This window comes from Crotalus tigris, unplaced genomic scaffold (genome assembly GCF_016545835.1).
Source record: "Crotalus tigris isolate CLP2741 ecotype Arizona unplaced genomic scaffold, ASM1654583v1 scf7180000017933.3771270, whole genome shotgun sequence".
NCBI lineage: Eukaryota > Metazoa > Chordata > Lepidosauria > Squamata > Viperidae > Crotalus > Crotalus tigris.
Window position 1 is genome coordinate 860,361 of NW_024096726.1, and position 14,501 is coordinate 874,861.

At 38.3% G+C, this 14,501-nt stretch overlaps 1 protein-coding gene across 1 annotated transcript in view; it reads left to right on the forward strand.

Annotated features, from left to right (window-relative positions):
• Positions 1–14,501, forward strand: part of INSC (INSC spindle orientation adaptor protein) — a 126,121-nt gene that overhangs the window by 36,034 nt on the left and 75,586 nt on the right. The window contains exon 3 of the mRNA XM_039344544.1: positions 4,072–4,127. Coding sequence (XP_039200478.1) covers positions 4,072–4,127 — 56 coding nt within the window. The remainder of the gene's footprint in view (positions 1–4,071; positions 4,128–14,501) is intronic.

Sequence of the window (14,501 nt, forward strand, 5' to 3'; positions counted from 1 at the left end):
TTATTTTAATTATTAAAGATTCATTCAGTGGTTGTAACTTTCCTCTGCCTTGTCCTGTATGCTAAGTGCTGCGAGGATACTCTGTGCATCTTATTATAAGGATTCTGGTTCCTTTCTTAAATTTTATGTCAGATTTATTTTTTTATACTCAGTTTCAAAACCATTTCTAGATTGCAGTTCTAGATCACCATATCCAAAATGTGGGTTTCTCTTTACATAAAGTGTTTACATCTTTCAGATTTAAAGGATTTCTTAAATCAGAACAGACTTGTAGTAATGCCAAAGGAGCAAGAGAAAACACAGTTTGATAGCATGCACAAGAGAAAGGGGATGAAGATTGGGAACTCTTAGGAAGTTCATATCCAGTGACATAACCAGGTCTCAAGAGACTTCCAGAACATTGTCAGGATTCTTGTTCCTATGTAGTCTCTTACCCAGCACACACAAGCTGGTTCTATATCTTTACAGCATCTTATTGTGTATCTAAGAATCTATCCAGAATTTTTTTTCCTTACATATGAGCATTTCAAAGAGGGGTCTACATCTACAAATACAAAGTATATGATAACAGTATTTTGAAAAAAACCTAATTATTTGAAAAAAAAAAAGATTCTTTGTATGTGATTTGTGATTGGTTTTAAAAACAAAATCCAAGTATTATGTTTTCTTGTTTTTATGACAGGAGAAAAGCAAAGCTATAAATGTGAAAAAAATGTTTTTATTTTCCAATTCAAAGTATTACTTTATCAAAATGGTTGATCTGGAAAATCTTAATTACATTTTATAAAATGTCCAGCTGTATTATGAAATGGGACTGGCAAAGTGTTTACTAATGTGAATTTAAACCACAAGAGCTGCTTAGATTCAGTTGGCACTATTATATTCAATTTCTAATATTCCTGTTGTTGTTGTTGTTGTTGTTAGAAATACATATCTTAATAAACAAGCTCATTACTTCCAGGAAAGAGCATTTCCAAACAAATATTATTTTGTGAGTTATAAGTGGAATGACTAAGTCGATTGGACAACACTTTTGGCTTCTTACCTGCAGATTTTGGAGCAAAGCAAGGAAAATGTTTGCCAGAACACTCTCCCAAGATTTTGTATTGGGAATTTTTTTACATGTTAGTTTTATTTAATATATATTTATTGTAACTAGTAACCATTAACTTATATTCAGAAATATTCCATTTTCAACAGAAAAGTATATTACATTTCTATTCAAATAATTTTTTACTTGAGAGCTACCAGAGTCAGTTATAAGATTGGCAGCTATATAAATGTGTCAAATAAAAAAATAAAGAAACACTTTTCTAATCTCTTAGCACTGCCAGTTGTTATTTTTCCAATTATAAAACTAGTATTTTCCTACTTTTCCTCTACAGTGGCTCTATCTGTCCTTTGCCTATTAGAGCAAAAACAAAATGATCACTTGGTTTCTTAAGGCAGTCTTTCCCAACTTGGTTCCTTCCAGATATATTAAGATAGGGCTTCTGAACCGGTGGTATGTGTACCACTAGTGGTACTTTGGCACGTGGCAGGTGGTATGCAACACTCCTAGATAAGTATAGCAGGGGAGGGAAATGAGCTGAAGCAACCCAAGCCTGAGGGACAGGCAGCTGGAGCTGCAGGACTGTTAGGGCTTGGCAGAAGCTCCAGGAGTGCCAGCAGGGCTCCAGCTGATTTGCGCTTCTGGAAGCAGCACGGAGCTGGAGGTGAACTGAAGAAAAGGGGGGGTGAGGAGAGAATATAAAAGGAAGTGGTTTTGGTGGGAAAGAGAAAAAACAACAGGGAAAGAGAAGGGGATAGAGAAGAAGCTGTGGAAGGAGAGCTCAGCAGGTAGGGAGGAAACAGGGACAGAGAAGAAGCAGCAACTGTTGTTGGAAAAAAGGTCCCCTGGTTAGTTTTCTCCAGCCAGGAAAAGCAATCAGCACTGATGAAATGAAAAGCCGGGAGACCAGCATGTCGGAAAGGAGGTGGGTTTATTTTGGAAGCCAGTAGTTCCTGATCAGCTGGCAGCTTGAATGGATTACCATAAGGATTTTTATACAGTTTTTACAGTGTTTTGTAATTCAGAGGCTCCGTTTGGAATATAATAGTCTGTTTCACAAAGGCTAGCAATGAATCCAAAATTTTGGCTTCTATACGTTTAATCCCTTTAAACAAATGTAATTAGTTTTACCCCCTTATCTTGAATCTGTCTATAGCTTTTAGCAAGTTTTCTTTGTAGGTAAACAGGCTTAATTTAAAGCTATAACTTTTCGCACTTGCTGGAGCCTGGTTGCTACATTGTTAAACTGAGACACGCCTGAGGCAGCTTAAAGAACACCCCCCCCCCAAATTCAGTGTTTCTTTATTCTGGGAGGTTTTTTTGAGCCTTTCTTGCTTTGCACTTGATTCCTGTTTCTTTAAGGGTAAAGTGAAGGGACTGGGGTGGGGGTATATTCTTACTACACTGTGGAAGGAGAGCTCAGAAGGCAGGGAGGAAGAAGAGGAGAGGGAGAGAGGAAGAAGGGCTGACCAGCCAGCTGGTAGTGGTGCATATTAATAAACATGGATAAATTCATCATACATTTGTCAGCGCATAGGGAAAATGATTCAGCAAAGGAACCGCCACCAAAGAAATTAAAACTGGTACTTTTTTTCTTTTTTTCTACAGTTTGTAAAATTTTATTAGATTATAGAATAAAATACAAAAATACAAAAGCAAACAGTAGAACACATTGGGGAGGAAAAGGGGAAAAAAAGTAAGGGGGAGAAGGGAAAAAGAACAGATTTCTTCTATTGCCGTAGAAAGAAGCATTAACTTTGAACCTTAACTTTTTACTTTTCCATAATATTATAAACTAGCCATTTCTATAACAGCAAATGAATCTAATCAGTAAAACCCAAAATCTTTTTTTAGTCATCAAGTTTTTGACAACCTGCTAAGCACTGGTGGTACTCAAATATTGTCATGTCCTAAAAGTGGTACAATCTGTGAAAAGGTTGAAAAGCCCTGTATTAAGACACTTCCAGGTGACCAATTTTTCTATCTTCTTAGTCTTCACATTCCAGTATAAAAGGTACTTGAAATTAATCCAGACTGTTACAACTGCTGGGAAATCAATTTCCCATCTCACCATCCTGACCACAATTCTGAAGTTGGTTTCTTTTGAATAGAAAGAATGGCTGCAAATTTACCAAAATGCAAAACAGCAGGCTCCTTCCTTCCTTCCTTCCTTCCTTCCTTCCTTCCTTCCTTCCTTCCTTCCATCCATCCATCCATCCTCCCTCCCTCCCTCCTCCTTCCTTCCTTCCTTCCTTCCTTCCTTCCTTCCTTCCTTCCTTCCTTCCTTCCTTCCTTTCTTTCTTTCTTTCTTTCTTTCTTTCTTTCTTTCTTTCCAGTTTTAAAGAGTGAAACAGTTTTGAAACAGATTTTAACCACCCACAGAAGCCACGGAGGTGTATTGCAAAGCAAAATCCTGGTCATGATATCGTTTATTCACTGAAATTCATTTGCCACCAAAACTAGAGCTATAAGCTTCTTCTAGTAAGCAGTCATCACTCACCTGTGATGAATGGCTGGACAATGTTAGAAGTAACATCACCTGTAAGCTATCAGGTTGGAATATTTTTTTCTTATGAAAAATAAGTCGTACTTCCATCAAGTGTTTCTTGGTTATAATCCACTTGTCAGTCAAATCTTGCCTCTCTGGATATTTAACCCGTTAGTCAGGAATAGGTTTATTGGGCAAAATGCCCTCAGATACAACTCAGTATGATTCATTTTTTATTGCAGACAAGAATGATGGCATATACAGAAGACTGTCTATAAAAATCAAAGCCCTTATATAGGCCTGTGATGCAGAGTTTAAACTTTAGGGATTTTCTTTCTATCTAGTCAATGGGTACTTGATATTCTTTTGATGGGCTTGGAAGACACTTGGTCTATATTGATATATAGTTCTCTGTTGCCTAGGAATTCTGGTTCTTGCCTTGTCAGGTTCATTCCTTAAAAAACAAGCAAAAAAAAGCATCTCATAGTCAAAGTTTCAGAATTATAATTTTAACTGTTTCTTTACCTTTCAGGCTACATGCAAAAAAGCTGAGATAATCATGGCTTTCCTTGCTTTGGCAGTTCAACGGTAAGTGTTACAGATAAATATTCTGCATTTTCCATTTCTGAGATGTATGTTTATTTATAATCTTAAAATGCACAACAATGAACATATATAAAGTGCAGTTAATGGGAGACAATAAGGACAAAATATGCATTAAGGAAAAACTGTCTGCTCAAAATGATTACTCTTACAAAATTGCAAATAGAAAGGCAATCAAGGAGGAGAAATCTACATAAAAATATGAATGGATTTTCATATAGAATGTTCTTTGCTAAATTAAAAACCCTGTTGCTGAAATTGGAAATCAAACTCCTGCTCATTTAAAAGGGAAGTTGACCAAAAGCATAATTGAGCTGATAACCCATCCATACTGCTTAGTTTAGTATTTTATACCCTGATAACTAATGTCTTCCTAGGATTCAGACAGAATCTTTTCTGAGTTGTATCTGGAGATGCCTGGGACTCTACTTGGCATTCTTTATATGAAGCATCCTCTCTGCTCCTCAAACGACCCTCTTCCAAAGTTTGATGCATTTCCTTCAAATAGATAATTGCACTGGATATTAATTCTCAATTCTTGCTTTATAGGCTGCAGCTCATTTTTAATTCCTTAGGTCAGGGGTGTCAAACTCAATTTCTTTGAGGTCCGCATCAGCATTGCGGTTGCCCTTGGGGGGGGGACTGGGGGTGTGTGGCCAGGGTGGGTATGGCCTACTGGGTGGGCATGGTTGGAGTGGGTGTGGCCTACTGGGTGGGCATGGCCAGCTCTACATCACTCGCATCAAGGGTGCCTGTGGGGGCCTGGGCAGGAGTGGGACAGATCTGAGGGTCTCTGGCAGAAAGGGGTGGGACCAGGGCAGAGCCCATCAAGCCGGATAGGTGAAGAAGGCAAGGGCCATTTGCTGGCCACTTTCAGGCGATGGTTCATTTCTTCATTCCTCACAAAGAGTGACACCTCCCCAGCATGCATCCAGGGGGTGGGGCCGATGCAGCTGGGGCTGGTTCCTTGCTGTTTCCAGATGGCCTTGTGGAACTAAGACTGAATGCATTTCAGCATAGATGGCCACCACAAAATTGTACATTGGCTCCCGGCTGGCTTGGGCCAGGGCCAAGGCAGTGGGGGCCGTTCCCTCACTGTTTCCAGGATGGCTTCGCGGGCCACATGAAACCACTTCGCGGGCTGTATCCAGCCCCAGGCCTTGTGTTTGACATGTCTGCATTAGGTTTTTCTTTCAAAGTATGGCAATTCATTTATTGCATGTACAGTATATCCCACTGCAATCTGGCCCCTCTTGGCTCAAATGGTTATTGCGTCTAGTGCCCATTATTGCGTCTAGTGCCTTTGCTGCCAAAACTACAAATTATAATTGGCGCCTAGATAACAAACAAACAAAACAGAAGAAATCAACCCCGTGCAATAAAATCTAATATTTTATAACAGAGATATAATAACAGACAATAAATTGTTTGGAAATGAAAGTGTAGATGAATGGCTTTTCTTTTTAAAATACTGGACTAATTGCATATGATTTTATTCAGAATGAAAAGTGTACATTTCCAGAGGGAAAAAGAAAATCTGTGAAAGGTTATATTAGAAAGTAGAACAATACTGTTGGCATCTATATTAATCACTCACAAGCATCACACACAACCCCTTTTGTGTAAGTAGTATAATAAGGAAAACAAAGGCATTATTTGCTAGCTGGGTGAAGAAAAATGAATGAAATGTATAAGCAGCATCAAAATTGGGCTATCTGGGGAAAGAGATGCATTCTGTATATTAAAAAATCTTGGTAACAGCAGTTCGAATAATAGGAATTCCATTATGTATGCTGAGCTTATGAACACATAATTTCATTATACTTCCAATGTTTAGCCCTACAACCTGATTGCAAGGAACAATGAGATCACTGAGCTCTCTTGTAAAATCTCATTTACTCTTGAAATTCCTTGGTATGGACAAAGAAAAGAAAAGAAAAGAAAAGAAAGAAAAAGAAAAGCCTGATTATTCCACTATGATAGTGAAACCACTTACTATCAAATCGGTGGTTTGATGAGAAAACATTTCTGTATAATGGGAATTAAGCGCAAGTGGAATGCTGATATTTTCTTCTCTTGTAAAAAAGTTATCTGGTGAAGTGGCTGTTTCTTATCTTTTGAACCCTCTGTCTAGGTCAGGCTACTATCTCTTTAGGGACCTCCCTGGATTCCTTTTTTGAAGAGCAATATAAAAATAATTTCAAGATTATTCAGTCACTCGTTCAGCCCATTTAGTCAGTCGTTATTCAATCAGACTTTTAATGGATGAGCTAGTTTGTTGGGTGGGTATGTTTTGTTTCACTGATACATTTCAGTGTTTTAATGCATTTTATAAAATGTTACTTTTATTGTTGAGTGCTTTTTGTGTCAGTCACCAGGGGAAAGATGAGTTGCCCATTAAATAACCAGATAATATATCTTAGTGATGGAGGGCAATTACAATCTCTCTCTTCCTCTGAACTTTATTTTTTTTTAAAGTTAAATCATATTGGCTGAAAGTGATTTTTTTAAAAAAGCAGACAAATATTTAATGTCTATGACGGTGCTTATTTTTATTTGGTTATGGAATAGCTTTGTATATATGTTTTATAAAAATGTGCATTTCTTTATGGAAAGCTGTAAAGAGCTGACTCTTTCCCCAAGCGCTGTGATAATATGAAGTTGGAGTTGGAAGACAAAACCGTTGGCTGCATCAAGGAAGTTGGATTGTGGTGCCACTTTATTTGTTTCTATTTTATTTTTGGCTTTCATTTTCTGTATGATGTCAGTTTTATATGATTGTAGGGTTGTGTTGTGGTTCTAAGATGGGCTGCTGTACAAGTCTGGTAAACAAATAGATCCCAATAGATTGCCTGTAATACTAGGAACTTGCTTTAAAAAGCTGTAACATTTAATGTTTAAGGAGCAAACTAACATTGCTGGCTGACCCTTTTGTACTATTTTTTAAGCACAAAATTTTGCAAAACTAGTTGACATATAGTATTTCCTGTGGAACTGAAACTTATCCACGAATTATCTCCTTTTGCTACATAGAACACTCTGAATCTTTACTGATTTGGAAGGCAATATTTTGACATTCAATAGATGATACATGCAACAAAGATGGGTCTAGGTAAGACCGGGTAATAAAGATAAAAAGTCAGTTTAGAAATTAAATGAGATACTCGGGAAAATGAAATTCTTCAACTGACACCTAACATAAAAGGTGCGGTAAGAAAGATATTTCAGAAAAATACTAACACTGAAAACATCAACAAGGAACAAACAGAAGCGTCTCATTATTTAATTAGCCTAATTTGAGCTGCAGAGTGGAATCAGCCCAGTTCAAAATATGTGGCTATTTGTGAGCTGACAGAAACTTGGAGGAAAATATAGGGCTAGTCAGCCATTTGTCCAAAATGGTGTAGTGTTTCCTGCCTGAGCAGAGGGTTGGACTGGATGACCTCCAAGGTCCCTTCCAACTTTATTATTATTATTATTATTATTATTGTTATTGTTATTATTATTATTATGATTATCATTATCATTATCATTATCATCATCATCATCATCATCATCATTATTATCATTATCATGGACCATCGCACAGTCAGCCAGATGTTCAGACTGGATTTGGCATTTTGTCTACCTATTGAGTCCTTACCCAGGACCTGGGATAGGCAGATGTAGATGTTTGATGGTATTACAGGTATCGTCGCAGGATGGAAGCAGTTCCTAGTAATTGCAATTGACTAATAGCAAATTTGTCAATGCCAATGGTGTTCAAGCGGTGCTCCAGTTCTTTTGGGATTGCACCCAAGGAGCCTATTACTATTGGTACTACCCTTGCTTGCTTTTGCCACAGTCTTTCTATTTCTATTTGTAGGTCTTTGTATTTTGTTATCTTCTCCAGTTCTTTCTCTTCTATTCTGCTGTCTCCAGGCACTGCCACGTCCACTATCCAGACTTTTTTGTCTTTCTTATCGACAATTGTTAAGTCTGGGGTGTTATGTTGCAGGTGCTTGTCTGTTTGAATTTTGAAGTCCCAGTGCAGTTTAATTTTATCATTTTCTATGACTTTTTGTATTTTATGATCCCACCAGTTTTTGCTTACAGGCAAATGATATTTTTTGCAGATCTTCCAATACACCATTGTTGCTACTTTGTCATGCCGCTGCTTGTAGTCAGTCTGTGCAATCTTCTTGCAACAGCTTACCAGGTGGTCCACTGTTTCTTCAGCTTCTTTGCATAGGCGGCACTTACTGTCTGATCATCATCATCATCATCATCATCATCATCATCATCATTATTATTATTATTATTATTATAATATTCAGATTTCCTCCTTCTCTATGTAGTGCACTAAACTTACTATAATCTTTCCTCCCTTTGTCCTACTGTTTTTCCTTCCTTTGTTAGTTTCAAAGTTTGGACAAAGCTGTGAATCTGCTTGAGGTCAACTCATGCATATTTATAGCCTCAAATAGTTTTCCAGTTTGCTTGAAAGATAATTTATCTATATAAGAAAGCTGTTTATATATAATGTCCCATGCATTAGTATCTGTTTGACCTCTGGCACTAAGAACAGTGTCTTAGAATGGCTTTTGTTGTTGTTGTTGTTGTTGTTGTTATTGTTATTATTATTATTATTATTATTAATATTATTATTATTGGATTAATGCATCACTGTATTGAAGCATGTGTATATTTGTATGACATCTAAGTGGATCAGTTACTGTAATATGCCAATTACTGTAGATATAAACGATTCAAAGTTATCAGCCTTGGGAAGTATTTAAGGAAAAAGTTAGCATCATTAAGAAAAATATGTACTAAGAACTCCTATTTTGTGTACAGAAGATTGCCAATGGGATTTATGTTACATCAGCATGATGTATTTCATTTTTAAAACCCTTATTTGTACTACTTTAAACTTTTTAGCTGGAACTCCAATTTCCAGAAGACTTTTAATTTTATGTAAAAAGCAGAATCCAGAGATAGCCAAAGATGACCCATTACTGTTGCTGTCATAAACATCCCAAGAAGTGCCAGGATCTTGACAATTGCTCTTATTATTATTTTTTTAAAAATGCCATTGTTGAATTGTGAGGCTGAAGCTCAGTTTTGAGGGACTCATAAGATTGCTCAAATCCCTACCAATAACCTCTCAAAGAACAATAGGTTATGAAGCAAAAGTAAAAATGTCTTCCAGTTGAACTGATCATGTAGGCATCAGACAGTCCATATCCCATGGTGACAGGGCTATATTGAATCCAGGTGAGCAACAGGACTCCTCCTCCTTATTTTTCTTTAAATATTTTTTTTACTTTATTGTTTTTTAGTTTAAAAATAGGTAATTTCTTCCACAATAGTGCGGCTAAAAAAATCTGCCCAGAATCAATGGCAAGCGGGCAGCATTAAAAACTGAAATTAAAAACAATAAGCTTGGCCATCAATAGGCATGCACAAATCTATAAGTTAATTAAATGCAGGTTCTAAAACTGTCTACCTGTGCTGGTGTCCAGTTCTGGCTTAATGGTGAGCAAACCTTTATAAGGTAAGGCAATGGAAGAGCAACTTCTGCTTGGTACTCCATCTGTGTGGTTGCAGAAATGGGCTGGAGGGAGAAGCAACTTAATATGTGGAGGTCTTTAATATAATGAGGGTAGTGAAGTCTTTCTATGCCTGCTGTCCACCCATCCAATAGGGAATCAACAAGGACAACAATGTCCCTATATCAAATTGGGTGTTGTTTTTTTGTTGTTTTGATATCGCATCCACAATGGCAGAAGCAGGATACTGGCATACCAATAATGAACAATTGCTGATTGAGATACTTGGAGACAAGTCATATTCATCGTGTTGTATATTATATCAGCTTAATCATTTTACTAAGCTTAGTTTTTAATGGAACTTCTACAGAAGGAAGTGACGAGAAACAAAAGATTGCCTTCTCTTGAGAAATAAGAAAGTCATCTTGTGTCTATTGATTTCAATATTATTTAGGATTTAGGTGCTTCATGAATGTTGGACAAATGTATATCTGGGGCAGGAGAAATGGTGCGACATTGCTGAAGGAAAATCCCTTTTCCAACTTGCTCTGTTTCCGATCTGCCATAAAAAGAATATATAAAATAATCCATACCTCTCTGGATTTGTGAAAGCACTTCCTTTAGCGCAAATGCTTCCAAATGCTTTAGCTATCAACACCCATTACCTGTAGTTTGAGAACTTGCATTGCTGATTTGTATGTCAGATTACAAAAATCCTGTTCCTCTGACCATCCAAATAGAAAGGAGAGGGGGAAAATATGGCTGCATTGTGAAGGCATGTCTTTACCAGGTTACATTCTATGTTGGAATGAACTTTAAAATAATATTATGTGAGGACAAGAAGTGAGGTATAAGGTTCTGGGCAGTAGAAGTGTTGGGAATGGCTACAGAAGCATTAGAACCAATCCTTTACTGTCCAATCTCAATTATATGAATTAAACCAAGGTGTCTAGTTTTAAATTGGGATTTTCCCCATTAAAAAAGATAGTGGGGGGGGGGGAAGAGGAAGTGGTTGTAGTTTCTTGCAGGCTTTCTGGCAGCTGAAACAGCACTGAAGTGCAGGCAACAAGCCCAGGTACTAGACTGAAGGGGTGGTTCCACAATAGGCTTGTTGTGCTAACTTGTTTTGTGCAATTAGCAGAGCCAATGTCTGATGCTAACTCTAGGAATTTGTTATAGTCGTAAATCTTCAACTGTAGCAACAAACGTATTGCCAGCTGCAAACTTTCATTTAGAGCAGTGTTTCCCAAACTTGACAATTTTAAGGCATGAGTACTTCAACTCCCAGAATTCCACATCCAGCAACGCTGGCTGTGGAATTCTGGGAGTTGAAGTCCTCATGCCTTAAAATTGTCAAGTTTGGGAAACACTGATTTAGAGTATGAAAACATGAAAGCTTATTTTTCAGATACTTCAGAGAAAAATGATTGAAGAGCAGTCAGATCTCAAGTTCAGCCAAGTAATCTAAGAAATTCAAGATGCTGATTATCACTTTTAAACCCCTGCATGGCAGGGTCCAGGCTACCCAAGGAACCAATCCCCCCCAGTGGGATTGACCTTCCCCTCTTGTTCCAGGAGAGGGACATCGGTCCCCATTGGTCAAGGCATTCTGATTGGCAGGGTGCAGGAGAAGACCATTTGGCTCCCGCCTTCTGGAATATCATGCCCCCGAGATGAGATCTGCACCTACCCTCTTGGCTTTCTGAAAAAGCCCCAAAACCTGATTCTGCCATTTGGCCTAGGGGTTCTGAGTGAGTTACCCCCCATGCTGGAGGTGGTTAGTGAACAAGGAAGAAGATCCACCTCTTTCCTGTTGTATTTTGATTTTTAACTTATTTAAACTATTTATTTTAAAATGTTAATGTTTTAACATTTTAGACTTGCACCCTGAGTTGCTTGACAGTGAGATGGGCAACATATAAAGTTAATAAATAAATACATAATAAATCAAAAGCAGGGTAGTGATAGAGATGCAGGCAGATAAGGGGGTACAAAGAGCTAGTTAAGCCATTGTTACATTCAATGCTTTTTTTCTAAAAAATAAAGGTGCCGGAACTCACACACGTCATACAACCCGCCTTGCCTACCCTACAAGGTTCCATTCAAAAAAGGTGCCGGAACTCCGTTCTGGGCATTCTATGAGAAAAAAAAGCCTTGGTTACATTTATGTAGTCCAGACATCCAGATGAGTTAATTTGCTGATTCATGCTTCTTTCATTCAAGTAGATGGCTTGACTTAATTTGCTCTTTTCTTCTTAACTTGTGAGATATTGCTAGGCTGATTCAGTCCTTGTTGCAGCTGGCTCAACCCGCCCTGCATTTCCTTCATGTGTTTTCTTTCACTAACTCCTAGGGTATAGAACAAGACTTAAACAGGCAACCCAGTTTGCTGAAGGTGATGCAGTTTGGAAAATAAATGCTTACAGGAATAAACTCTTGCTTGTGTTTGTCTTTCCATTAAAATAAATCTAATTTACTTTTGAAAATATATTGGACTTTTGGACGGCTTTTCTTTTCACAGCAAAAATATGCTACATGTACATAGCATTACATGGATTGTTATAAAGGCTGATCCTTTTTTGCCACATTTTCTGGAATGAAACACCACTCTGAGTTGGCAAGTATAAGTTCACTTTTCAAGAAAAATAATAAAAAAGCTTCCAGGAACAGAAATCTTCTCACTTGTTTTCACATTCGTAGACACAGCAGGGATAAATTGAGAGGTTGGCTACACTTGGCTCTCATGTCATGTTAAGCCAGAGTTTGTTGTGGGCAGGCTCAAGTTTTCCTTCTTGGTTTATTCTGTTAGAGCAGAGGTCCTCAACCTTTTCAACACCAGGGACCTGTTCCGTGTAGAGAGGTTTATCTGCAGACCGGAGGGGGTGTGTTTTTATGTACTGCCTGCATCCTGTGGATGGGGCTTTGCTTGTTTGCGCTGACTGGTTTCTGGCATGCCGTGACCTGGTGCTGGTCCACAGACTGGGGGTTGGGGACCCCTGAGTTACAGTAATATTGGGAGAAATCTACATGAACTTTGGAGGGAAATAAAGCTCTTGATTTGCACACAATGCTAAATAAACCAGAGGAGCCAGTTGAGACTGATTGAGCAGCAATGTTGCTACATCTGCTCTCTAGAATAAACTTAGCCCACATATTTTGAAGCCCTTTAGGCAAAGGAATCTTTTCATTTTGGCAAATAGCACATATTAGCAATTTATCCTTTGACTCATATCTGCAGTAGCTGGTTCACACAAAAAACACTTTATAAATATAAGCATGCAAAAAAAAAGTCACATGAAAATGACTTATTTGGGAAATTTGCCTACAGGACTTTTTACAATATACACCCCAAAGCCCACCCACCCTAACCCCCCCTCTCCCTCCCCCACTTCCCAGAGCTGAGTTCAGGGTTACAAATATACTAATCATACTCTAACTAACATTAACCAACTATATAAATAACCAAGTCCATAATGCACTTTAACGCTAAACAAATTAAAAGTAAACATAATAATATAAACAAGTTAACATCCTAATTATTAAACAATACAATATTCAAATTGTTAAACAATACTAATACTACTACTACTAATAAAACTAATAAAAATTTTACTATAATAAACTATTAATAATAATAATACTCTAAAATTTATTCATAAACTAGATGGAACTTTTTAGACCCATATTTATTCTGAATATAATCTATCCATCTTCTCCAGACCGAAATGTATCTTTCTTGTAGCCTACAGGACTTTTGATTGAATTAATTCTATTGAATTAATTCTAACGCAGGGTGAAGCATTCAATGATTATGAAGCATTACCCCCTCAGAGGCCACTAAAGCCCAGCCCCTCCCAGCCCCGTTCCCCTCCGTCGTGCCCAGCAGCTGTGCTCTTAAGGTGTTAGTAAAGTATCCTTTCTAGCAGAAGCTCATGCGAAGTGAGGAGGTGGCAGACGCTCATCGTCAAAGGGGGGGGGGCTTTCAGGAACAAAGATGACCAGCCCCTAGCCCTGATAGTCAATGCGTGACAGTGTTTAACAGCCCCAGGCAGTCATAGCAGTAATAGTTAATGATTTCACAGTGACCGTTTGGAAACAAGTGGGGTGGGGAAAACCCTGGCTCCAGGCAGCGATAGGAACATGAACGAAGGGAGTCAGCATTCTGCAGTAACAGCTCGCCAGCAAGGGCAACTCCCCACAATGTCTATAACTTGCACAAATAACAATAATTAAAGTTCGGATGGCCACTGGTCTCCAAAGCAATAATGATCAGCCTCTCCTCTTATGTCATCACTTGCAGACTCGGGTCTTTTCGATGTCAAAACCCCTCCCCTCTTTCCTTTATTGTTAAAATCTGAATTTAGCAAGCCCAGCAACTTTCTCTCTCCTCACTCTCTTCTTGCCTCCGCTCGGGATATCCCCCCCTGCAAAAGAAAGCAGTAATATTCTACCTTCTCACTCTCTCTCACTCTCTCCTTCCCTCTCCTTCACAGAAAGGGATCAGCTAAAACCTCAAATCCCTCTTCGACTTCACCTGGTCTCTCTCCGGCAACAGCAACCACCCCCCCCTTTCTTTCCTCCTTTTTCTTTCCTTCCACTGGATCCATGCCCGCCACACCCAAAACCGGCAGCAGCTGTCCCAGCTTCCCTCTCCCTGGGCAGGCTCCTGCAAAGCCTTTCAGACAGCCCTGCTACAATTAGAAAAGCAAAAATGTTTAATCAATAAGCCAACCTGTAGTAATGTTTTTTCAATTCATTTCATTTATTTGAATTTATTATAGCCACCCAACTCCATTGGTTTTTATACTACTTAATATAGATAATGTAA